Below are 26,288 nucleotides of genomic sequence, written 5' to 3'. Positions count from 1 at the left end.
TTAAACAGTTTAACAGATAGTGGGAGGAAGGTGGCATTGGAGTTTGTTGGGTGCTCCTTCTGAGACCGATCTGTTGCAGTCTGTTTGGCCACAGCTGTGGGTGCCTTCTTTGCTGATCGCTTTATTCTCTCTTCTAGCATACTCCTTAATCTTATCCAATTTCAGTTTATCCAACAACAGATGCAGCCTGTGATCCACTCATTTTAAGCATTCAACATAAGCAGCATGCCAAAATCCAAAACAAAGGCAACAGCAATTCCTTCAAACTCAGGTGAACGCCTGCAGAGCCACAGCACACACACACACCAAACCGAATAGCAAACGTAGCGGTGGGCGTGTCACAAAAACATCTTCTATGGTCAGAATCCAAACTGCGTTCAAACAAACAATACGCAGCACAAAAACACAGTTTACATACCACCGTCGTCTTCTCCTTATCTGTCAGACTAGCCGATTTTATGGGTGTCACTGTGCGCCAAAGCCGAGGACGCTCAGAATGATTCGGATTAAACTGTGTCAGTCGGAGCTTTTATGGAGTCTTACAGTAAACGGATTATTGCATTTAAAAGAACTGAGAGACTTCAATTTAATTTTGTTTATGCAGCGCCAAATCACAACATCAGTCACCTCAATGCGCTTTATACTTTAAGATCTACATACAGAGAAAAACCAACAATCATATGACCTCCTATGAGCACTTTGGCGACAGTGGGAAGGAAAAACTCCAGAACCAGGCTCAGGGCTTCTACTTTCCTTCAAAATAAAAGCTTCACATGAGTCTCGATAGCAAAAATCTGACCAGTGTTGGTGTTGCAGGGTCACACTCAGGCTGTGAGGAGTTTGGCCTTCAGTCCTGATGGGAAGTGGTTAGCTTCAGCGAGCGACGACTGCACCGTCAAGGTACGACCTGATCTGACGTCTCACCTTTAATGTAAAAAATATATTTTAAGGATTGTTTTTCCCGGTACTTACATGTTGTGGTAACTCTGACTCTGTAACAGTAGATGCTGAGAAACCTTCAGAGTAACTATAACCTGCAGGAGTTACACGATGCTGTGAATGTAAACTGTGAAGCAGAACATCAGCAGCAGGAAACTGTGCAGAAAGGCTGGAAGACGTTAAAATGTTCCAGCTGGTCCTGGTTCATGTTTGGTAGTCACGTGTTCCCATAAAATAAAACGAGCGATTGAATCGCAACATTTTTAGATTCTTCTACATTTTAAAATGGTTTTAAAAGGTCCGTCTGTTGAATCACTTCAGTGTTTTAGGATTTTTAAGATCCATCTTTTCTATTAAAATAGTTTTCAGGACACTTCTTGACCCAGGTTCAGTTACATTTATTTAAATAAAGTAATAAGCTGGTGATGTGTAACGACTCGTTAGGCTAACATTTCATCGATGTTTAGAATTAAGTTTCATTTCAATTGCAGCGGTCGGATGTTCGGGTGTTTGAGAGCATCTTGGGAATTTAAAAGTGTGAACATGATGTGTTTATTCTGTAAATGCTGTGAAAGCATCAAACCGGCAGCATCCTGTAATAAAATCGCTCATTCTGATTGGCTGAAGGAGGTGAGCTCTGCTCTCTTCCTGTTCGATGACCTCAGCCCTGTCCTCTTGTCTCCATCAGCTGTGGGACCTGGCTCAGGGGAAAACCATCACGGAATTCAAATCTCACACCGCCGCCGTCAACATCGTCCAGTTCCACCCCAACGAGTACCTGCTGGCCTCCGGAAGCTCCGACAGGTACGTCGCCGCAGGCCGAGCGCCCGAGACGCAGCAGCTCGGAGCTGAAGGAGCGACTCATGAGTGGAATCAGTGTTTGTGACACTTTGTGGCTCGTTTAGTTTTTCTGTTTCATGAAGCTCAGAGGCTGCGCGAGGTTGTCCTCTCTCTGTTCCGCCAAGATTTTATTTTGGTGCTGAGTTTGATTGTTTGTGGCATTTTTTAAAATGTAACATTTCTTTTAGTCTGAAATTCTTTTACTTTTTTTCACATACATGTCCTGTGTCTTCTACATGTCCTCTGCATGTGCCACTAAATCATACATTTATAACTAAAAGTAAACAGGAAATATAATATAAATATAATAAAATGGAAATAATAACTCATCCTTTCTCCAACACAACCAGCAAATGCACTCAGTATTTAATCATTTCTTTATTTTTGCATATGAAGTATAAATAAGTATTCCAACATGAATCACTTAAATTGATTATTATGTTTAATTTGAGGACATCGACCTGGTGTTAGAGACAGTTTATAAGTTACACCAGCAAGCAAAGCTGTAGTTTGTGGCCTGATTTTCCGATTGTCATGTGATCGTGATGGAGCCGTTAAAGCTTTGAATGTGTCACTTCAAAGAAATGAGACATTTTGTAGGTTTTGGCCTGTTTTAGTGACAGAACAGGGAGCAGGGTCATTTTTATCTCAAACAGTTTATTGATGGAATAAATCTTACTCTCATTTATGAGAATAAGAAGTGACTCAAACACATACTTTCTTCAATTAATTATAAAAATGTCTTTAGCTTAGCTTGTAGTTAGAGCTGGGTTAGGCGACCCTAACCATCCCTCAGGTTCCTGGGGACTTCCCATGATGCACTGAGAGGTGCACTTTGCCCTCCACTCCCTCTTTTGTTCGTGTTTCGTTCCTCTTTTCTCTTTCTCCTCATTTACTGACTTGTCACTGCTGACCGTGGATCTGTTGGAGGTCTCTTCCTGTTCCTCAGCCGTGTTGTAGCGTCTTCACCTGACACTATAAAACACCTACAGGTGTCTCTAATGAGCTGCAGCTGTATGAACTCTGCATGTGCTTGCAGGACCATCAAGCTGTGGGATCTGGAGAAGTTTACGATGATCGGCTCGTTGGAGGGCGACACGACTCCGGTCAGGTGAGTTTTTCCCCGTTGCAGCAGGGTGTAACTGGAATGTGACCTCTGACCCCTGTCCCTGTGGTTTCAGGTGTATATGTTTTAGCCCAGATGGCTCCTGCCTGTACAGCGGCGCCACGGACTCGCTGCGGGTCTTCGGCTGGGAACCGGACCGCTGCTTTGACGCGGTGCCGGTGAGCTGGGGAAAGGTGTCTGACCTCGCCATCTGCAACCAGCAGCTGGTGTGTAGCTCCGCCCACCGCTCAGTAACAGTACTGTGCAGAAGTTTTAGGTAATCTTAATCTTCCACCTTCTCCACATGTCAGATCGGCGTGTCTCATCAGCTGTCGAGTGTGTCGTCCTACGTGGTCGATCTGAAGAGGGTAAAGAAGAGCGGTGGCGCCGTGATCCAGGGGATCATCCAGGACGACCAGCCGCTCACAGAGCCGAAGAAGGACCCCAAAGGAGCGGCACTGCGAAAGAACTACGAGAGACCCACGACCACCTGCAGATCGCAGAGGTACGGCACACTGAGAGACAGGAGAAAATACTCCAGATACTGCAAGTACTGACTCCTGGATTTAAAGTTTTATACATGAGCCACTGGTTTCATTCATCAAACACTCAGATCACATGTCATATATATATATATATATATATATATATATATATATATATATATAATAAATATATATATATAATAAATATATATATATATAATAAATATATATATATATATATATATAATAAATATATATATATATATATATATATATAAAATCTTATTTGACTTCAGTGGAAAAGTTTCGCTTCCAGATTCTTTAATAAAAGTAAATAAAGTAAAAAATTTGCAGTTTTTCTTCTAAAAACAAACAAACAAATGTTTGTGATGTCATCAGGTTGAAGCACCGTTCAGAGTCTGACAGGCGGAGCCCCGAAGGGGAGAGGCGGAGCCCTAGCGAGGACGAGGCGGACGAGAAGCTGTCGTCTGCTGAGATCCACAACGCCGAGGACTACAAGGCCATCTTCCAGCCAAAGAGCGCCATCTGTAGGTGGACCCGGAGCATCGCAGCTCAGATGTTGAATAACGAATACAGTTATACGTACATACAACGAGATCTGTGAAATATTGCTATTGAAAAGGACGCTGAGTTCATCTTTAATCAACACTGCACCAACAAAATCTGTGTTTAGTTTCCCCGAAAGCTTCTATTTCCTCACCTGTTGATCCACCTGCAGCATCGCCATCAGTTCTGCTCTGGCTGATTTTGAGAAGCAGGCCATATTTGAAAAGTGAGAGGAGTAAACATTACTCGCTGTAAGAGCCAAACAGGATGGGAGGATCTGATTGGTTCTTTGTGCCTTTTTAAAATATTCATCCTAATGAGGACAAAGACACTCTCGTCATTTCTTCTTTTGTTTTCATGTCGTCACATTTATTTTGCAGTCTGAGCTCCTCGTTCTCCTCTCTTCCAGCTCGCACTCCTCCTAAGATGTCGGAGCCTTTTCCCGCTCCTCCAGAGGACGGTGAGTCCAGCACAGCTTCACGTTTCTGTGAGACATCAGGAGACGACGCGCCTCCGACGTTTCAGTTTATAGATGAAACACGAACAATAAATCACGTGTTCGACAGTGAAAAACACACGACACAAAAACACACGACAGAGGTGTTTCAGCTCCTGTTTTGTGGTTACTGGGTCGTTTCCTGATGATTTCTTCTTCTGCTCAGAGTCCATTTTGGCGATCAGCCGGCAGCTGAAGGACATAAAGACTCATTTTCCTGATAAACAGCAGGTCAGTGAACGCAGCAGCCGTGTGTCTGTGTGGAAACATGGACGCCTTAGGACAGCGGACTATAAATGCAACGAACCTATCAGAGCTCAAATACCTGCTGTTTACAACAAAGTAGTCCTCCAGCCGCTCGGTTTTCTCTTTCTTTAGTTAAAGATTTTTCTTTGTCTTCAGAAAATCAGTTTAATTCAAAACCATCTAAAACCTTTAACAGCTGTGTGACTTTGGTCTGAGTGCGGTTATATGAGAGGTTTTATGAGTCTAAATTAACAACTAAAATGATGTGTGAGAAATTATTTTGTAATAAATGAAGGCCATCATTCTTCTTGTGGCTTCATCAACAGTGCTCCCTCTGATCTCTGCCACAACAGAAACCTTAGGACACGCAAGGACAATAATTTTACTGACAGTAGTACCATCAGTCACACCTAAAAGAAAGCAAGCACAGCTACACAGTAATTAGGCTCTATAATATTGATGCTAATTGACTGAGAAAGAGTTAGGTGTCAAAAGAGAGTGATATTATACCCCTTTCGTCAAACGCAGTGATTTATGACCCCCTTAATTGATTTATGACCCCTAATTAAATTATCCCCTAATTAAATTATTCATGAGCTCCGGAAGTAGGAAGTAATTAAATAATAAAAATATGATATTCATAAAAATATGATATTCATAAAAATATGATATTCATAAAAATATAATTGATTATTTAGAAAGTTTCTTATATATCAAAATAGCATTCTTTTATTTCTTTAAGCAATTAAATTTTTATTTTTATTTTTTTTTATGCTCAAAAAACGCCATCTGGTGGCGGGTCAGTGTGTGTGTGTGTGCGCGCGCGCGCGCCCGAGGCTGTGTGTCTGGGCGCGCGGGGTGCGCCCGTGTCTCCGGACCGTGCTCTCTCGGGCTCCGTGCTCATGTGTTTAAAAATGTATTAAACCATATTAAAATTGTTTAGTTAAACTTGTGCTTTTGTAACGTTCAGTATGGCCACAAACACATGCTATATGCCTTGGGGGAAAACTTTATTTAGATTTATATGCATTTGTAGATTTAGAATAAAACTCATACTCAGAAAAAATTCGCGATCCCCTAACCCTCCTTAGATACATAAGCAGGGAAAACTCCTTAAAAAACCCTCCGCTATTTCTCCAAAACCCTACAATAACTTGTTAGGGTACCCCCTCTATTCCCAAAACCTTATATTCGATAACAGGGAAAATCCTGAAAAAATCCTTAGTCTTTTTTCTGAAATTCAGCGCCCCGCGGCTCCCTTCATGCTCAGCCAAACAAAGCCAAAACTCCTTTTAAAAATTTCTCCGCGATTTCTCCAAAACCCCTAGAATAACTTGTTAGCTACCCCTCTATTCCCCAAAAAAAAGCGCTATAATCCAAAAACATTGGGAAAGCTCCTTACTCTTTTTTCTTCAAAAACTTGCCTCTTGCTAGCTACCTCTAAAATTCTACGCAGAGTCTAAGTTCTACCTCGCTCTTAATCGCACCGACCCGCAACAGCTTCCAGAGCACAATTTTTTCCTGCTTGTTCGCTCCCCGCTCTGGTCCCGAATGCGCTGCTTACCTCGTTTGAAAATTCCCCCCTTAGACCAACTCCGCCTCACTGCGCCCCGCTGCCAATCACATAACCCTTGCACCGCTCCCTTCGCACCCCGGTTAGCCAATCCGCTCCAGCTCTGATTTTACGATCTCCCGCTGATGTTAAGACTATCTTCGAACCCCAGAAGAGATCTGACTTCAGACGTATCAACAACTGGCGCCGCTCAGACTGCTTGCGAGTTCGCATAGGGAGCGGCCGATTTCAACAGCAACTTGCGTCTCTTTCCTTATCCGCATATCATTCGGTAAGTGTTAATCTTCCTCTCTAACTACATTTTTGCATTTTCCTTTTTACCATTCTGTCAATCCTTTCATTTAAAAAAATAAATAAATATCACAATGGTTTGTAACAGGTACAATACACCATCCATCCATCCATTCGCCTCCACTTATCCTTTTCTCAGGCTCGCGCGGTGCGCTGGAGCCTATCCCACGTACAATACACTTTAAAATATATATAAGCTCCACTTTTAACTCCCGTAAAAGTTTATACATTACATGTCTACATCACCTATCATGGCCTCATCGGGTATCTCATATCATCTTGTTATTGTTATGTTATGCTCCTTTGATATTTTGCTAGTTTGCGTGTTTTAAAACTCTTTTTGTTTTTCTTTATATTTTTAGACCCAGATGTGTTAACCTGATCCCTGCGAAACACCAGCTCTGCGTGGATTTTGACCGCGAGTGACCGGATGTTGTTTCCGGCCTGAGGTTGCCTGAAATGCCGTGAGGCTCGTTTGAAAGATTGCGCCCGAGACCAACTCCGCCTCCAAGGCATGCCTACCTTTAGCTGCCACCAGTGAGATATCAGAGCCGGGCTCCACATATCCAATCAGGAGCATGAGCAAGACAGCTTTTGCAGACTCTCCAGAAATATACAAGTCCTTACCAACTGCTCTGCAACCCAGTGTTTCTGGTCCCCTCACTAACATCGCTTTTTGAGATATTTTTTATGAACCACCAAAAAAGCAATTTTACCCCACAGACTGGGTCTGAGGGCAGCAGCGGGGACAAATGATTGTAATGAAGCGACGGACATTTCATGGCTGGTCTTGCATAATCGTGAGTTATTATGTCATATGGTGATAAGTACATAGTTTTGCAAGAGGCATACAAGCACTGTGGAAAAAGTAATCATAAAACTGTTTTTGTGAACACCCTACGTTATGCTTTAAAAAATGTGATACATGTAATGTGATCATCAAAGAACATGATTTTTAAAAAAAAAAAAACTTTTATTCTTATGCTTTTAAAGTATGTCAGATTATCTTAAAACACTTATTTGTATGTTATAATGTTTTTCTTACACCATGTGTAATTTTTATAGACACCTTATTCATTGTATCAATGTGTAATTATGTATCTTTGATAAATAAATAAAATATTTAATCTTGTATTTGTGTACTTTCTGGTGATTCAATAAAAAATTAGTCACATATCGCTCTGATAAACACAGATGGCTGAAAGAAATGTTTGATGGAACAAAGGAAACAAGTGTCTTGCTGCTAAACTTTTAAGTCACCATGGTTTAAATGAGAAAGTCTGTATGTAAAACATGAAAAACTCCAAACCCGGTTTAACTACAAAGGTGTACTCATTTCTTTGTAATGGTACTTTACCGTTCCAATGAAACAAAAAGAAAATCTCATTTTTAAAGTACATTTTTCGGCCATCCTGACCTATTTTCAGGGGCAAGAATGTTGATGTTAGACTGTGTTTTAAATCAGGTTGTGATCTTAAACTAACTATCACAGCACTGATTTCAGTTGTAATGTCAATTAGAATCCCAATTTGGCTTTTCTCCAGTCAGTGTTATGGTGAAATTTAACTTGTTCTTTTGTGTAATTGCACATGGCCCAGCAAAGGACCCCTTAGTAAACTGTACAGCATAAGTTTTCAATTCACTTTTGTCAGAAAACTTCACAGTATGAGAAGTTACAGCACAGTTTCTCCAAACGTGTGGTTCTTTTTCAGCCAGCGTGCTTTTAGAGCATCTACATTAGCTCATGTAGTAAAAGTACAATCAGTAAGTGTACTTTAACATTTGAGATTCCGAGTCACTCTTGCTTAGATCATGTGAACTATATCATGAACCTTTTTTTGTATAATGCATCAAACGTGTTCAAATCAGTTTATTTTCAATTTATTTTAACTAGAGACAAGCAACTCCTTTTTAGCTTCTGTTATGTATTTACCTCTCACACCTTAATCTAGATGTTAGTGTTCTCAGAGTTAACATGTCTCATGTTGCCATGTTGTATTTCTAATACCCAGCCTCAGTGTTCGCCCTGTTGACCCTCAAATCCAAACACCAATGATCTAGATATTCACAACATTCATAAGGAGATTCTTAAGGTCTTAAGTTTTGTTGTTTTTATGTTTTTATGTTTTACAAAAAAAAAACTTCACATTTTTTATATTTTTAAACGAAAGTGACATGCAAGGATATTTTTCTTTAGTGATGTTGCTTCAGCAATCTCAAATACTAATTATTCTGGGAATTTTTATGGTCAAACTATGTGATTTTCCAAATGTGTGTGTGTGTGGAGTAAAATGACCTTGTTCTTATGATGTTGTCACCGTGAATCATTTAGGATTAACAACACAAATTGTATCGATAGCAGAAACAGTCTTATAACTTATAATTCTCACACGTTACCGCTAGTTTTACAAACGCAGTCTTCTTCAGCTCTGTTTATGTAGCTTTTATGAAACTGATTTTCCATAGTACAAGTAGAATTTAATTTTTCTTTGCTCTCCAGTATAAATGCAATAATTTGCAGGCTTTTTACTGAAACTCTCACAATGCAACACTCAATGCTCAGAGCTTCATATATCAACAGCTCTGAAAATATCTTCTTTTTTAAAGTAATGTAGGACAGGATCTCTCACTCTCTGTGTCTCAAAAAAAACCCAACTAAACTGGCAATCACCACTAAACAAATGAAAGTAGTTTATGGCTTTTTTATCAGCTGCATTTCTTTCATTTATGTATTGATCCCATTGTTTATTGGTAATGCTTTTAGGTCACTGTTTTAGCATGTCTGCCTCACACTCCATTTAAACAGTTTAACAGATAGTGGGAGGAAGGTGGCATTGGAGTTTGTTGGGTGCTCCTTCTGAGACCGATCTGTTGCAGTCTGTTTGGCCACAGCTGTGGGTGCCTTCTTTGCTGATCGCTTTATTCTCTCTTCTAGCATACTCCTTAATCTTATCCAATTTCAGTTTATCCAACAACAGATGCAGCCTGTGATCCACTCATTTTAAGCATTCAACATAAGCAGCATGCCAAAATCCAAAACAAAGGCAACAGCAATTCCTTCAAACTCAGGTGAACGCCTGCAGAGCCACAGCACACACACACACCAAACCGAATAGCAAACGTAGCGGTGGGCGTGTCACAAAAACATCTTCTATGGTCAGAATCCAAACTGCGTTCAAACAAACAATACGCAGCACAAAAACACAGTTTACATACCACCGTCGTCTTCTCCTTATCTGTCAGACTAGCCGATTTTATGGGTGTCACTGTGCGCCAAAGCCGAGGACGCTCAGAATGATTCGGATTAAACTGTGTCAGTCGGAGCTTTTATGGAGTCTTACAGTAAACGGATTATTGCATTTAAAAGAACTGAGAGACTTCAATTTAATTTTGTTTATGCAGCGCCAAATCACAACATCAGTCACCTCAATGCGCTTTATACTTTAAGATCTACATACAGAGAAAAACCAACAATCATATGACCTCCTATGAGCACTTTGGCGACAGTGGGAAGGAAAAACTCCAGAACCAGGCTCAGGGCTTCTACTTTCCTTCAAAATAAAAGCTTCACATGAGTCTCGATAGCAAAAATCTGACCAGTGTTGGTGTTGCAGGGTCACACTCAGGCTGTGAGGAGTTTGGCCTTCAGTCCTGATGGGAAGTGGTTAGCTTCAGCGAGCGACGACTGCACCGTCAAGGTACGACCTGATCTGACGTCTCACCTTTAATGTAAAAAATATATTTTAAGGATTGTTTTTCCCGGTACTTACATGTTGTGGTAACTCTGACTCTGTAACAGTAGATGCTGAGAAACCTTCAGAGTAACTATAACCTGCAGGAGTTACACGATGCTGTGAATGTAAACTGTGAAGCAGAACATCAGCAGCAGGAAACTGTGCAGAAAGGCTGGAAGACGTTAAAATGTTCCAGCTGGTCCTGGTTCATGTTTGGTAGTCACGTGTTCCCATAAAATAAAACGAGCGATTGAATCGCAACATTTTTAGATTCTTCTACATTTTAAAATGGTTTTAAAAGGTCCGTCTGTTGAATCACTTCAGTGTTTTAGGATTTTTAAGATCCATCTTTTCTATTAAAATAGTTTTCAGGACACTTCTTGACCCAGGTTCAGTTACATTTATTTAAATAAAGTAATAAGCTGGTGATGTGTAACGACTCGTTAGGCTAACATTTCATCGATGTTTAGAATTAAGTTTCATTTCATTTGCAGCGGTCGGATGTTCGGGTGTTTGAGAGCATCTTGGGAATTTAAAAGTGTGAACATGATGTGTTTATTCTGTAAATGCTGTGAAAGCATCAAACCGGCAGCATCCTGTAATAAAATCGCTCATTCTGATTGGCTGAAGGAGGTGAGCTCTGCTCTCTTCCTGTTCGATGACCTCAGCCCTGTCCTCTTGTCTCCATCAGCTGTGGGACCTGGCTCAGGGGAAAACCATCACGGAATTCAAATCTCACACCGCCGCCGTCAACATCGTCCAGTTCCACCCCAACGAGTACCTGCTGGCCTCCGGAAGCTCCGACAGGTACGTCGCCGCAGGCCGAGCGCCCGAGACGCAGCAGCTCGGAGCTGAAGGAGCGACTCATGAGTGGAATCAGTGTTTGTGACACTTTGTGGCTCGTTTAGTTTTTCTGTTTCATGAAGCTCAGAGGCTGCGCGAGGTTGTCCTCTCTCTGTGCCGCCAAGATTTTATTTTGGTGCTGAGTTTGATTGTTTGTGGCATTTTTTTAAATGTAACATTTCTTTTAGTCTGAAATTCTTTTACTTTTTTTCACATACATGTCCTGTGTCTTCTACATGTCCTCTGCATGTGCCACTAAATCATACATTTATAACTAAAAGTAAACAGGAAATATAATATAAATATAATAAAATGGAAATAATAACTCATCCTTTCTCCAACACAACCAGCAAGTGCACTCAGTATTTAATCATTTCTTTATTTTTGCATATGAAGTATAAATAAGTATTCCAACATGAATCACTTAAATTGATTATTATGTTTAATTTGAGGACATCGACCTGGTGTTAGAGACAGTTTATAAGTTACACCAGCAAGCAAAGCTGTAGTTTGTGGCCTGATTTTCCGATTGTCATGTGATCGTGATGGAGCCGTTAAAGCTTTGAATGTGTCACTTCAAAGAAATGAGACATTTTGTAGGTTTTGGCCTGTTTTAGTGACAGAACAGGGAGCAGGGTCATTTTTATCTCAAACAGTTTATTGATGGAATAAATCTTACTCTCATTTATGAGAATAAGAAGTGACTCAAACACATACTTTCTTCAATTAATTATAAAAATGTCTTTAGCTTAGCTTGTAGTTAGAGCTGGGTTAGGCGACCCTAACCATCCCTCAGGTTCCTGGGGACTTCCCATGATGCACTGAGAGGTGCACTTTGCCCTCCACTCCCTCTTTTGTTCGTGTTTCGTTCCTCTTTTCTCTTTCTCCTCATTTACTGACTTGTCACTGCTGACCGTGGATCTGTTGGAGGTCTCTTCCTGTTCCTCAGCCGTGTTGTAGCGTCTTCACCTGACACTATAAAACACCTACAGGTGTCTCTAATGAGCTGCAGCTGTATGAACTCTGCATGTGCTTGCAGGACCATCAAGCTGTGGGATCTGGAGAAGTTTACGATGATCGGCTCGTTGGAGGGCGACACGACTCCGGTCAGGTGAGTTTTTCCCCGTTGCAGCAGGGTGTAACTGGAATGTGACCTCTGACCCCTGTCCCTGTGGTTTCAGGTGTATATGTTTTAGCCCAGATGGCTCCTGCCTGTACAGCGGCGCCACGGACTCGCTGCGGGTCTTCGGCTGGGAACCGGACCGCTGCTTTGACGCGGTGCCGGTGAGCTGGGGAAAGGTGTCTGACCTCGCCATCTGCAACCAGCAGCTGGTGTGTAGCTCCGCCCACCGCTCAGTAACAGTACTGTGCAGAAGTTTTAGGTAATCTTAATCTTCCACCTTCTCCTCATGTCAGATCGGCGTGTCTCATCAGCTGTCGAGTGTGTCGTCCTACGTGGTCGATCTGAAGAGGGTAAAGAAGAGCGGTGGCGCCGTGATCCAGGGGATCATCCAGGACGACCAGCCGCTCACAGAGCCGAAGAAGGACCCCAAAGGAGCGGCACTGCGAAAGAACTACGAGAGACCCACGACCACCTGCAGATCGCAGAGGTACGGCACACTGAGAGACAGGAGAAAATACTCCAGATACTGCAAGTACTGACTCCTGGATTTAAAGTTTTATACATGAGCCACTGGTTTCATTCATCAAACACTCAGATCACATGTCATATATATATATATATATATATATATATATATATATATATATAAAATCTTATTTGACTTCAGTGGAAAAGTTTCGCTTCCAGATTCTTTAATAAAAGTAAATAAAGTAAAAAATTTGCAGTTTTTCTTCTAAAAACAAACAAACAAATGTTTGTGATGTCATCAGGTTGAAGCACCGTTCAGAGTCTGACAGGCGGAGCCCCGAAGGGGAGAGGCGGAGCCCTAGCGAGGACGAGGCGGACGAGAAGCTGTCGTCTGCTGAGATCCACAACGCCGAGGACTACAAGGCCATCTTCCAGCCAAAGAGCGCCATCTGTAGGTGGACCCGGAGCATGCAGCTCAGATGTTGAATAACGAATACAGTTATACGTACATACAACGAGATCTGTGAAATATTGCTATTGAAAAGGACGCTGAGTTCATCTTTAATCAACACTGCACCAACAAAATCTGTGTTTAGTTTCCCCGAAAGCTTCTATTTCCTCACCTGTTGATCCACCTGCAGCATCGCCATCAGTTCTGCTCTGGCTGATTTTGAGAAGCAGGCCATATTTGAAAAGTGAGAGGAGTAAACATTACTCGCTGTAAGAGCCAAACAGGATGGGAGGATCTGATTGGTTCTTTGTGCCTTTTTAAAATATTCATCCTAATGAGGACAAAGACACTCTCGTCATTTCTTCTTTTGTTTTCATGTCGTCACATTTATTTTGCAGTCTGAGCTCCTCGTTCTCCTCTCTTCCAGCTCGCACTCCTCCTAAGATGTCGGAGCCTTTTCCCGCTCCTCCAGAGGACGGTGAGTCCAGCACAGCTTCACGTTTCTGTGAGACATCAGGAGACGACGCGCCTCCGACGTTTCAGTTTATAGATGAAACACGAACAATAAATCACGTGTTCGACAGTGAAAAACACACGACACAAAAACACACGACAGAGGTGTTTCAGCTCCTGTTTTGTGGTTACTGGGTCGTTTCCTGATGATTTCTTCTTCTGCTCAGAGTCCATTTTGGCGATCAGCCGGCAGCTGAAGGACATAAAGACTCATTTTCCTGATAAACAGCAGGTCAGTGAACGCAGCAGCCGTGTGTCTGTGTGGAAACATGGACGCCTTAGGACAGCGGACTATAAATGCAACGAACCTATCAGAGCTCAAATACCTGCTGTTTACAACAAAGTAGTCCTCCAGCCGCTCGGTTTTCTCTTTCTTTAGTTAAAGATTTTTCTTTGTCTTCAGAAAATCAGTTTAATTCAAAACCATCTAAAACCTTTAACAGCTGTGTGACTTTGGTCTGAGTGCGGTTATATGAGAGGTTTTATGAGTCTAAATTAACAACTAAAATGATGTGTGAGAAATTATTTTGTAATAAATGAAGGCCATCATTCTTCTTGTGGCTTCATCAACAGTGCTCCCTCTGATCTCTGCCACAACAGAAACCTTAGGACACGCAAGGACAATAATTTTACTGACAGTAGTACCATCAGTCACACCTAAAAGAAAGCAAGCACAGCTACACAGTAATTAGGCTCTATAATATTGATGCTAATTGACTGAGAAAGAGTTAGGTGTCAAAAGAGAGTGATATTATACCCCTTTCGTCAAACGCAGTGATTTATGACCCCCTTAATTGATTTATGACCCCTAATTAAATTATCCCCTAATTAAATTATTCATGAGCTCCGGAAGTAGGAAGTAATTAAATAATAAAAATATGATATTCATAAAAATATGATATTCATAAAAATATGATATTCATAAAAATATAATTGATTATTTAGAAAGTTTCTTATATATCAAAATAGCATTCTTTTATTTCTTTAAGCAATTAAATTTTTATTTTTATTTTTTTTTATGCTCAAAAAACGCCATCTGGTGGCGGGTCAGTGTGTGTGTGTGTGCGCGCGCGCGCGCCCGAGGCTGTGTGTCTGGGCGCGCGGGGTGCGCCCGTGTCTCCGGACCGTGCTCTCTCGGGCTCCGTGCTCATGTGTTTAAAAATGTATTAAACCATATTAAAATTGTTTAGTTAAACTTGTGCTTTTGTAACGTTCAGTATGGCCACAAACACATGCTATATGCCTTGGGGGAAAACTTTATTTAGATTTATATGCATTTGTAGATTTAGAATAAAACTCATACTCAGAAAAAATTCGCGATCCCCTAACCCTCCTTAGATACATAAGCAGGGAAAACTCCTTAAAAAACCCTCCGCTATTTCTCCAAAACCCTACAATAACTTGTTAGGGTACCCCCTCTATTCCCAAAACCTTATATTCGATAACAGGGAAAATCCTGAAAAAATCCTTAGTCTTTTTTCTGAAATTCAGCGCCCCGCGGCTCCCTTCATGCTCAGCCAAACAAAGCCAAAACTCCTTTTAAAAATTTCTCCGCGATTTCTCCAAAACCCCTAGAATAACTTGTTAGCTACCCCTCTATTCCCCAAAAAAAAGCGCTATAATCCAAAAACATTGGGAAAGCTCCTTACTCTTTTTTCTTCAAAAACTTGCCTCTTGCTAGCTACCTCTAAAATTCTACGCAGAGTCTAAGTTCTACCTCGCTCTTAATCGCACCGACCCGCAACAGCTTCCAGAGCACAATTTTTTCCTGCTTGTTCGCTCCCCGCTCTGGTCCCGAATGCGCTGCTTACCTCGTTTGAAAATTCCCCCCTTAGACCAACTCCGCCTCACTGCGCCCCGCTGCCAATCACATAACCCTTGCACCGCTCCCTTCGCACCCCGGTTAGCCAATCCGCTCCAGCTCTGATTTTACGATCTCCCGCTGATGTTAAGACTATCTTCGAACCCCAGAAGAGATCTGACTTCAGACGTATCAACAACTGGCGCCGCTCAGACTGCTTGCGAGTTCGCATAGGGAGCGGCCGATTTCAACAGCAACTTGCGTCTCTTTCCTTATCCGCATATCATTCGGTAAGTGTTAATCTTCCTCTCTAACTACATTTTTGCATTTTCCTTTTTACCATTCTGTCAATCCTTTCATTTAAAAAAATAAATAAATATCACAATGGTTTGTAACAGGTACAATACACCATCCATCCATCCATTCGCCTCCACTTATCCTTTTCTCAGGCTCGCGCGGTGCGCTGGAGCCTATCCCACGTACAATACACTTTAAAATATATATAAGCTCCACTTTTAACTCCCGTAAAAGTTTATACATTACATGTCTACATCACCTATCATGGCCTCATCGGGTATCTCATATCATCTTGTTATTGTTATGTTATGCTCCTTTGATATTTTGCTAGTTTGCGTGTTTTAAAACTCTTTTTGTTTTTCTTTATATTTTTAGACCCAGATGTGTTAACCTGATCCCTGCGAAACACCAGCTCTGCGTGGATTTTGACCGCGAGTGACCGGATGTTGTTTCCGGCCTGAGGTTGCCTGAAATGCCGTGAGGCTCGTTTGAAAGATTGCGCCCGAGACCAACTCCGCCTCCAAGGCATGCCTACCTTTAGCTGCCACCAGTGAGATATCAGAGCCGGGCTCCACATATCCAATCAGGAGCATGAGCAAGACAGCTTTTGCAGACTCTCCAGAAATATACAAGTCCTTACCAACTGCTCTGCAACCCAGTGTTTCTGGTCCCCTCACTAACATCGCTTTTTGAGATATTTTTTATGAACCACCAAAAAAGCAATTTTACCCCACAGACTGGGTCTGAGGGCAGCAGCGGGGACAAATGATTGTAATGAAGCGACGGACATTTCATGGCTGGTCTTGCATAATCGTGAGTTATTATGTCATATGGTGATAAGTACATAGTTTTGCAAGAGGCATACAAGCACTGTGGAAAAAGTAATCATAAAACTGTTTTTGTGAACACCCTACGTTATGCTTTAAAAAATGTGATACATGTAATGTGATCATCAAAGAACATGATTTTTAAAAAAAAACAAACTTTTATTCTTATGCTTTTAAAGTATGTCAGATTATCTTAAAACACTTATTTGTATGTTATAATGTTTTTCTTACACCATGTGTAATTTTTATAGACACCTTATTCATTGTATCAATGTGTAATTATGTATCTTTGATAAATAAATAAAATATTTAATCTTGTATTTGTGTACTTTCTGGTGATTCAATAAAAAATTAGTCACATATCGCTCTGATAAACACAGATGGCTGAAAGAAATGTTTGATGGAACAAAGGAAACAAGTGTCTTGCTGCTAAACTTTTAAGTCACCATGGTTTAAATGAGAAAGTCTGTATGTAAAACATGAAAAACTCCAAACCCGGTTTAACTACAAAGGTGTACTCATTTCTTTGTAATGGTACTTTACCGTTCCAATGAAACAAAAAGAAAATCTCATTTTTAAAGTACATTTTTCGGCCATCCTGACCTATTTTCAGGGGCAAGAATGTTGATGTTAGACTGTGTTTTAAATCAGGTTGTGATCTTAAACTAACTATCACAGCACTGATTTCAGTTGTAATGTCAATTAGAATCCCAATTTGGCTTTTCTCCAGTCAGTGTTATGGTGAAATTTAACTTGTTCTTTTGTGTAATTGCACATGGCCCAGCAAAGGACCCCTTAGTAAACTGTACAGCATAAGTTTTCAATTCACTTTTGTCAGAAAACTTCACAGTATGAGAAGTTACAGCACAGTTTCTCCAAACGTGTGGTTCTTTTTCAGCCAGCGTGCTTTTAGAGCATCTACATTAGCTCATGTAGTAAAAGTACAATCAGTAAGTGTACTTTAACATTTGAGATTCCGAGTCACTCTTGCTTAGATCATGTGAACTATATCATGAACCTTTTTTTGTATAATGCATCAAACGTGTTCAAATCAGTTTATTTTCAATTTATTTTAACTAGAGACAAGCAACTCCTTTTTAGCTTCTGTTATGTATTTACCTCTCACACCTTAATCTAGATGTTAGTGTTCTCAGAGTTAACATGTCTCATGTTGCCATGTTGTATTTCTAATACCCAGCCTCAGTGTTCGCCCTGTTGACCCTCAAATCCAAACACCAATGATCTAGATATTCACAACATTCATAAGGAGATTCTTAAGGTCTTAAGTTTTGTTGTTTTTATGTTTTTATGTTTTACAAAAAAAAAACTTCACATTTTTTATATTTTTAAACGAAAGTGACATGCAAGGATATTTTTCTTTAGTGATGTTGCTTCAGCAATCTCAAATACTAATTATTCTGGGAATTTTTATGGTCAAACTATGTGATTTTCCAAATGTGTGTGTGTGTGGAGTAAAATGACCTTGTTCTTATGATGTTGTCACCGTGAATCATTTAGGATTAACAACACAAATTGTATCGATAGCAGAAACAGTCTTATAACTTATAATTCTCACACGTTACCGCTAGTTTTACAAACGCAGTCTTCTTCAGCTCTGTTTATGTAGCTTTTATGAAACTGATTTTCCATAGTACAAGTAGAATTTAATTTTTCTTTGCTCTCCAGTATAAATGCAATAATTTGCAGGCTTTTTACTGAAACTCTCACAATGCAACACTCAATGCTCAGAGCTTCATATATCAACAGCTCTGAAAATATCTTCTTTTTTAAAGTAATGTAGGACAGGATCTCTCACTCTCTGTGTCTCAAAAAAAACCCAACTAAACTGGCAATCACCACTAAACAAATGAAAGTAGTTTATGGCTTTTTTATCAGCTGCATTTCTTTCATTTATGTATTGATCCCATTGTTTATTGGTAATGCTTTTAGGTCACTGTTTTAGCATGTCTGCCTCACACTCCATTTAAACAGTTTAACAGATAGTGGGAGGAAGGTGGCATTGGAGTTTGTTGGGTGCTCCTTCTGAGACCGATCTGTTGCAGTCTGTTTGGCCACAGCTGTGGGTGCCTTCTTTGCTGATCGCTTTATTCTCTCTTCTAGCATACTCCTTAATCTTATCCAATTTCAGTTTATCCAACAACAGATGCAGCCTGTGATCCACTCATTTTAAGCATTCAACATAAGCAGCATGCCAAAATCCAAAACAAAGGCAACAGCAATTCCTTCAAACTCAGGTGAACGCCTGCAGAGCCACAGCACACACACACACCAAACCGAATAGCAAACGTAGCGGTGGGCGTGTCACAAAAACATCTTCTATGGTCAGAATCCAAACTGCGTTCAAACAAACAATACGCAGCACAAAAACACAGTTTACATACCACCGTCGTCTTCTCCTTATCTGTCAGACTAGCCGATTTTATGGGTGTCACTGTGCGCCAAAGCCGAGGACGCTCAGAATGATTCGGATTAAACTGTGTCAGTCGGAGCTTTTATGGAGTCTTACAGTAAACGGATTATTGCATTTAAAAGAACTGAGAGACTTCAATTTAATTTTGTTTATGCAGCGCCAAATCACAACATCAGTCACCTCAATGCGCTTTATACTTTAAGATCTACATACAGAGAAAAACCAACAATCATATGACCTCCTATGAGCACTTTGGCGACAGTGGGAAGGAAAAACTCCAGAACCAGGCTCAGGGCTTCTACTTTCCTTCAAAATAAAAGCTTCACATGAGTCTCGATAGCAAAAATCTGACCAGTGTTGGTGTTGCAGGGTCACACTCAGGCTGTGAGGAGTTTGGCCTTCAGTCCTGATGGGAAGTGGTTAGCTTCAGCGAGCGACGACTGCACCGTCAAGGTACGACCTGATCTGACGTCTCACCTTTAATGTAAAAAATATATTTTAAGGATTGTTTTTCCCGGTACTTACATGTTGTGGTAACTCTGACTCTGTAACAGTAGATGCTGAGAAACCTTCAGAGTAACTATAACCTGCAGGAGTTACACGATGCTGTGAATGTAAACTGTGAAGCAGAACATCAGCAGCAGGAAACTGTGCAGAAAGGCTGGAAGACGTTAAAATGTTCCAGCTGGTCCTGGTTCATGTTTGGTAGTCACGTGTTCCCATAAAATAAAACGAGCGATTGAATCGCAACATTTTTAGATTCTTCTACATTTTAAAATGGTTTTAAAAGGTCCGTCTGTTGAATCACTTCAGTGTTTTAGGATTTTTAAGATCCATCTTTTCTATTAAAATAGTTTTCAGGACACTTCTTGACCCAGGTTCAGTTACATTTATTTAAATAAAGTAATAAGCTGGTGATGTGTAACGACTCGTTAGGCTAACATTTCATCGATGTTTAGAATTAAGTTTCATTTCATTTGCAGCGGTCGGATGTTCGGGTGTTTGAGAGCATCTTGGGAATTTAAAAGTGTGAACATGATGTGTTTATTCTGTAAATGCTGTGAAAGCATCAAACCGGCAGCATCCTGTAATAAAATCGCTCATTCTGATTGGCTGAAGGAGGTGAGCTCTGCTCTCTTCCTGTTCGATGACCTCAGCCCTGTCCTCTTGTCTCCATCAGCTGTGGGACCTGGCTCAGGGGAAAACCATCACGGAATTCAAATCTCACACCGCCGCCGTCAACATCGTCCAGTTCCACCCCAACGAGTACCTGCTGGCCTCCGGAAGCTCCGACAGGTACGTCGCCGCAGGCCGAGCGCCCGAGACGCAGCAGCTCGGAGCTGAAGGAGCGACTCATGAGTGGAATCAGTGTTTGTGACACTTTGTGGCTCGTTTAGTTTTTCTGTTTCATGAAGCTCAGAGGCTGCGCGAGGTTGTCCTCTCTCTGTGCCGCCAAGATTTTATTTTGGTGCTGAGTTTGATTGTTTGTGGCATTTTTTTAAATGTAACATTTCTTTTAGTCTGAAATTCTTTTACTTTTTTTCACATACATGTCCTGTGTCTTCTACATGTCCTCTGCATGTGCCACTAAATCATACATTTATAACTAAAAGTAAACAGGAAATATAATATAAATATAATAAAATGGAAATAATAACTCATCCTTTCTCCAACACAACCAGCAAGTGCACTCAGTATTTAATCATTTCTTTATTTTTGCATATGAAGTATAAATAAGTATTCCAACATGAATCACTTAAATTGATTATTATGTTTAATTTGAGGACATCGACCTGGTGTTAGAGACAGTTTATAAGTTACACCAGCAAGCAAAGCTGTAGTTTGTGGCCTGATTTTCCGATTGTCATGTGATCGTGATGGAGCCGTTAAAGCTTTGAATGTGTCACTTCAAAGAAATGAGACATTTTGTAGGTTTTGGCCTGTTTTAGTGACAGAACAGGGAGCAGGGTCATTTTTATCTCAAACAGTTTATTGATGGAATAAATCTTACTCTCATTTATGAGAATAAGAAGTGACTCAAACACATACTTTCTTCAATTAATTATAAAAATGTCTTTAGCTTAGCTTGTAGTTAGAGCTGGGTTAGGCGACCCTAACCATCCCTCAGGTTCCTGGGGACTTCCCATGATGCACTGAGAGGTGCACTTTGCCCTCCACTCCCTCTTTTGTTCGTGTTTCGTTCCTCTTTTCTCTTTCTCCTCATTTACTGACTTGTCACTGCTGACCGTGGATCTGTTGGAGGTCTCTTCCTGTTCCTCAGCCGTGTTGTAGCGTCTTCACCTGACACTATAAAACACCTACAGGTGTCTCTAATGAGCTGCAGCTGTATGAACTCTGCATGTGCTTGCAGGACCATCAAGCTGTGGGATCTGGAGAAGTTTACGATGATCGGCTCGTTGGAGGGCGACACGACTCCGGTCAGGTGAGTTTTTCCCCGTTGCAGCAGGGTGTAACTGGAATGTGACCTCTGACCCCTGTCCCTGTGGTTTCAGGTGTATATGTTTTAGCCCAGATGGCTCCTGCCTGTACAGCGGCGCCACGGACTCGCTGCGGGTCTTCGGCTGGGAACCGGACCGCTGCTTTGACGCGGTGCCGGTGAGCTGGGGAAAGGTGTCTGACCTCGCCATCTGCAACCAGCAGCTGGTGTGTAGCTCCGCCCACCGCTCAGTAACAGTACTGTGCAGAAGTTTTAGGTAATCTTAATCTTCCACCTTCTCCTCATGTCAGATCGGCGTGTCTCATCAGCTGTCGAGTGTGTCGTCCTACGTGGTCGATCTGAAGAGGGTAAAGAAGAGCGGTGGCGCCGTGATCCAGGGGATCATCCAGGACGACCAGCCGCTCACAGAGCCGAAGAAGGACCCCAAAGGAGCGGCACTGCGAAAGAACTACGAGAGACCCACGACCACCTGCAGATCGCAGAGGTACGGCACACTGAGAGACAGGAGAAAATACTCCAGATACTGCAAGTACTGACTCCTGGATTTAAAGTTTTATACATGAGCCACTGGTTTCATTCATCAAACACTCAGATCACATGTCATATATATATATATATATATATATATATATAAAATCTTATTTGACTTCAGTGGAAAAGTTTCGCTTCCAGATTCTTTAATAAAAGTAAATAAAGTAAAAAATTTGCAGTTTTTCTTCTAAAAACAAACAAACAAATGTTTGTGATGTCATCAGGTTGAAGCACCGTTCAGAGTCTGACAGGCGGAGCCCCGAAGGGGAGAGGCGGAGCCCTAGCGAGGACGAGGCGGACGAGAAGCTGTCGTCTGCTGAGATCCACAACGCCGAGGACTACAAGGCCATCTTCCAGCCAAAGAGCGCCATCTGTAGGTGGACCCGGAGCATGCAGCTCAGATGTTGAATAACGAATACAGTTATACGTACATACAACGAGATCTGTGAAATATTGCTATTGAAAAGGACGCTGAGTTCATCTTTAATCAACACTGCACCAACAAAATCTGTGTTTAGTTTCCCCGAAAGCTTCTATTTCCTCACCTGTTGATCCACCTGCAGCATCGCCATCAGTTCTGCTCTGGCTGATTTTGAGAAGCAGGCCATATTTGAAAAGTGAGAGGAGTAAACATTACTCGCTGTAAGAGCCAAACAGGATGGGAGGATCTGATTGGTTCTTTGTGCCTTTTTAAAATATTCATCCTAATGAGGACAAAGACACTCTCGTCATTTCTTCTTTTGTTTTCATGTCGTCACATTTATTTTGCAGTCTGAGCTCCTCGTTCTCCTCTCTTCCAGCTCGCACTCCTCCTAAGATGTCGGAGCCTTTTCCCGCTCCTCCAGAGGACGGTGAGTCCAGCACAGCTTCACGTTTCTGTGAGACATCAGGAGACGACGCGCCTCCGACGTTTCAGTTTATAGATGAAACACGAACAATAAATCACGTGTTCGACAGTGAAAAACACACGACACAAAAACACACGACAGAGGTGTTTCAGCTCCTGTTTTGTGGTTACTGGGTCGTTTCCTGATGATTTCTTCTTCTGCTCAGAGTCCATTTTGGCGATCAGCCGGCAGCTGAAGGACATAAAGACTCATTTTCCTGATAAACAGCAGGTCAGTGAACGCAGCAGCCGTGTGTCTGTGTGGAAACATGGACGCCTTAGGACAGCGGACTATAAATGCAACGAACCTATCAGAGCTCAAATACCTGCTGTTTACAACAAAGTAGTCCTCCAGCCGCTCGGTTTTCTCTTTCTTTAGTTAAAGATTTTTCTTTGTCTTCAGAAAATCAGTTTAATTCAAAACCATCTAAAACCTTTAACAGCTGTGTGACTTTGGTCTGAGTGCGGTTATATGAGAGGTTTTATGAGTCTAAATTAACAACTAAAATGATGTGTGAGAAATTATTTTGTAATAAATGAAGGCCATCATTCTTCTTGTGGCTTCATCAACAGTGCTCCCTCTGATCTCTGCCACAACAGAAACCTTAGGACACGCAAGGACAATAATTTTACTGACAGTAGTACCATCAGTCACACCTAAAAGAAAGCAAGCACAGCTACACAGTAATTAGGCTCTATAATATTGATGCTAATTGACTGAGAAAGAGTTAGGTGTCAAAAGAGAGTGATATTATACCCCTTTCGTCAAACGCAGTGATTTATGACCCCCTTAATTGATTTATGACCCCTAATTAAATTATCCCCTAATTAAATTATTCATGAGCTCCGGAAGTAGGAAGTAATTAAATAATAAAAATATGATATTCATAAAAATATGATATTCATAAAAATATGATATTCATAAAAATATAATTGATTATTTAGAAAGTTTCTTATATATCAAAATAGCATTCTTTTATTTCTTTAAGCAATTAAATTTTTATTTTTATTTTTTTTTATGCTCAAAAAACGCCATCTGGTGGCGGGTCAGTGTGTGTGTGTGTGCGCGCGCGCGCGCCCGAGGCTGTGTGTCTGGGCGCGCGGGGTGCGCCCGTGTCTCCGGACCGTGCTCTCTCGGGCTCCGTGCTCATGTGTTTAAAAATGTATTAAACCATATTAAAATTGTTTAGTTAAACTTGTGCTTTTGTAACGTTCAGTATGGCCACAAACACATGCTATATGCCTTGGGGGAAAACTTTATTTAGATTTATATGCATTTGTAGATTTAGAATAAAACTCATACTCAGAAAAAATTCGCGATCCCCTAACCCTCCTTAGATACATAAGCAGGGAAAACTCCTTAAAAAACCCTCCGCTATTTCTCCAAAACCCTACAATAACTTGTTAGGGTACCCCCTCTATTCCCAAAACCTTATATTCGATAACAGGGAAAATCCTGAAAAAATCCTTAGTCTTTTTTCTGAAATTCAGCGCCCCGCGGCTCCCTTCATGCTCAGCCAAACAAAGCCAAAACTCCTTTTAAAAATTTCTCCGCGATTTCTCCAAAACCCCTAGAATAACTTGTTAGCTACCCCTCTATTCCCCAAAAAAAAGCGCTATAATCCAAAAACATTGGGAAAGCTCCTTACTCTTTTTTCTTCAAAAACTTGCCTCTTGCTAGCTACCTCTAAAATTCTACGCAGAGTCTAAGTTCTACCTCGCTCTTAATCGCACCGACCCGCAACAGCTTCCAGAGCACAATTTTTTCCTGCTTGTTCGCTCCCCGCTCTGGTCCCGAATGCGCTGCTTACCTCGTTTGAAAATTCCCCCCTTAGACCAACTCCGCCTCACTGCGCCCCGCTGCCAATCACATAACCCTTGCACCGCTCCCTTCGCACCCCGGTTAGCCAATCCGCTCCAGCTCTGATTTTACGATCTCCCGCTGATGTTAAGACTATCTTCGAACCCCAGAAGAGATCTGACTTCAGACGTATCAACAACTGGCGCCGCTCAGACTGCTTGCGAGTTCGCATAGGGAGCGGCCGATTTCAACAGCAACTTGCGTCTCTTTCCTTATCCGCATATCATTCGGTAAGTGTTAATCTTCCTCTCTAACTACATTTTTGCATTTTCCTTTTTACCATTCTGTCAATCCTTTCATTTAAAAAAATAAATAAATATCACAATGGTTTGTAACAGGTACAATACACCATCCATCCATCCATTCGCCTCCACTTATCCTTTTCTCAGGCTCGCGCGGTGCGCTGGAGCCTATCCCACGTACAATACACTTTAAAATATATATAAGCTCCACTTTTAACTCCCGTAAAAGTTTATACATTACATGTCTACATCACCTATCATGGCCTCATCGGGTATCTCATATCATCTTGTTATTGTTATGTTATGCTCCTTTGATATTTTGCTAGTTTGCGTGTTTTAAAACTCTTTTTGTTTTTCTTTATATTTTTAGACCCAGATGTGTTAACCTGATCCCTGCGAAACACCAGCTCTGCGTGGATTTTGACCGCGAGTGACCGGATGTTGTTTCCGGCCTGAGGTTGCCTGAAATGCCGTGAGGCTCGTTTGAAAGATTGCGCCCGAGACCAACTCCGCCTCCAAGGCATGCCTACCTTTAGCTGCCACCAGTGAGATATCAGAGCCGGGCTCCACATATCCAATCAGGAGCATGAGCAAGACAGCTTTTGCAGACTCTCCAGAAATATACAAGTCCTTACCAACTGCTCTGCAACCCAGTGTTTCTGGTCCCCTCACTAACATCGCTTTTTGAGATATTTTTTATGAACCACCAAAAAAGCAATTTTACCCCACAGACTGGGTCTGAGGGCAGCAGCGGGGACAAATGATTGTAATGAAGCGACGGACATTTCATGGCTGGTCTTGCATAATCGTGAGTTATTATGTCATATGGTGATAAGTACATAGTTTTGCAAGAGGCATACAAGCACTGTGGAAAAAGTAATCATAAAACTGTTTTTGTGAACACCCTACGTTATGCTTTAAAAAATGTGATACATGTAATGTGATCATCAAAGAACATGATTTTTAAAAAAAAAAAAACTTTTATTCTTATGCTTTTAAAGTATGTCAGATTATCTTAAAACACTTATTTGTATGTTATAATGTTTTTCTTACACCATGTGTAATTTTTATAGACACCTTATTCATTGTATCAATGTGTAATTATGTATCTTTGATAAATAAATAAAATATTTAATCTTGTATTTGTGTACTTTCTGGTGATTCAATAAAAAATTAGTCACATATCGCTCTGATAAACACAGATGGCTGAAAGAAATGTTTGATGGAACAAAGGAAACAAGTGTCTTGCTGCTAAACTTTTAAGTCACCATGGTTTAAAT

General features: G+C 41.2%; 1 protein-coding gene across 1 annotated transcript in view; it reads left to right on the top strand.

The window, feature by feature from the left end:
• Positions 1-225: 225 nt before the first annotated feature.
• Positions 226-26,288, top strand: part of LOC146718116 (uncharacterized) — a 59,310-nt gene continuing 33,247 nt past the window's right edge. The window contains exons 1-25 of the mRNA XM_085464617.1: positions 226-271; positions 803-900; positions 1,628-1,743; positions 2,819-2,890; positions 2,961-3,111; positions 3,196-3,389; positions 3,769-3,917; positions 4,346-4,396; positions 4,599-4,663; positions 10,157-10,240; positions 10,968-11,083; positions 12,159-12,230; positions 12,301-12,451; positions 12,536-12,729; positions 13,013-13,161; positions 13,589-13,639; positions 13,842-13,906; positions 19,400-19,483; positions 20,211-20,326; positions 21,402-21,473; positions 21,544-21,694; positions 21,779-21,972; positions 22,244-22,392; positions 22,820-22,870; positions 23,073-23,137. Of these exons, the coding sequence (XP_085320743.1) occupies positions 226-271; positions 803-900; positions 1,628-1,743; positions 2,819-2,890; positions 2,961-3,111; positions 3,196-3,389; positions 3,769-3,917; positions 4,346-4,396; positions 4,599-4,663; positions 10,157-10,240; positions 10,968-11,083; positions 12,159-12,230; positions 12,301-12,451; positions 12,536-12,729; positions 13,013-13,161; positions 13,589-13,639; positions 13,842-13,906; positions 19,400-19,483; positions 20,211-20,326; positions 21,402-21,473; positions 21,544-21,694; positions 21,779-21,972; positions 22,244-22,392; positions 22,820-22,870; positions 23,073-23,137 (2,706 nt within the window). The remainder of the gene's footprint in view (positions 272-802; positions 901-1,627; positions 1,744-2,818; positions 2,891-2,960; positions 3,112-3,195; positions 3,390-3,768; positions 3,918-4,345; positions 4,397-4,598; positions 4,664-10,156; positions 10,241-10,967; positions 11,084-12,158; positions 12,231-12,300; positions 12,452-12,535; positions 12,730-13,012; positions 13,162-13,588; positions 13,640-13,841; positions 13,907-19,399; positions 19,484-20,210; positions 20,327-21,401; positions 21,474-21,543; positions 21,695-21,778; positions 21,973-22,243; positions 22,393-22,819; positions 22,871-23,072; positions 23,138-26,288) is intronic.

The sequence above is a fragment of the Copadichromis virginalis genome, linkage group LG1, assembly GCF_057382275.1.
Source record: "Copadichromis virginalis isolate Kocher_CV1m ecotype Utaka linkage group LG1, C_Virginalis_male_GT1.1, whole genome shotgun sequence".
Classification (NCBI taxonomy): domain Eukaryota; kingdom Metazoa; phylum Chordata; class Actinopteri; order Cichliformes; family Cichlidae; genus Copadichromis; species Copadichromis virginalis.
Note: the sequence above shows the minus strand (reverse complement) of the source record. Positions and strands in the feature narration are given on the sequence as shown.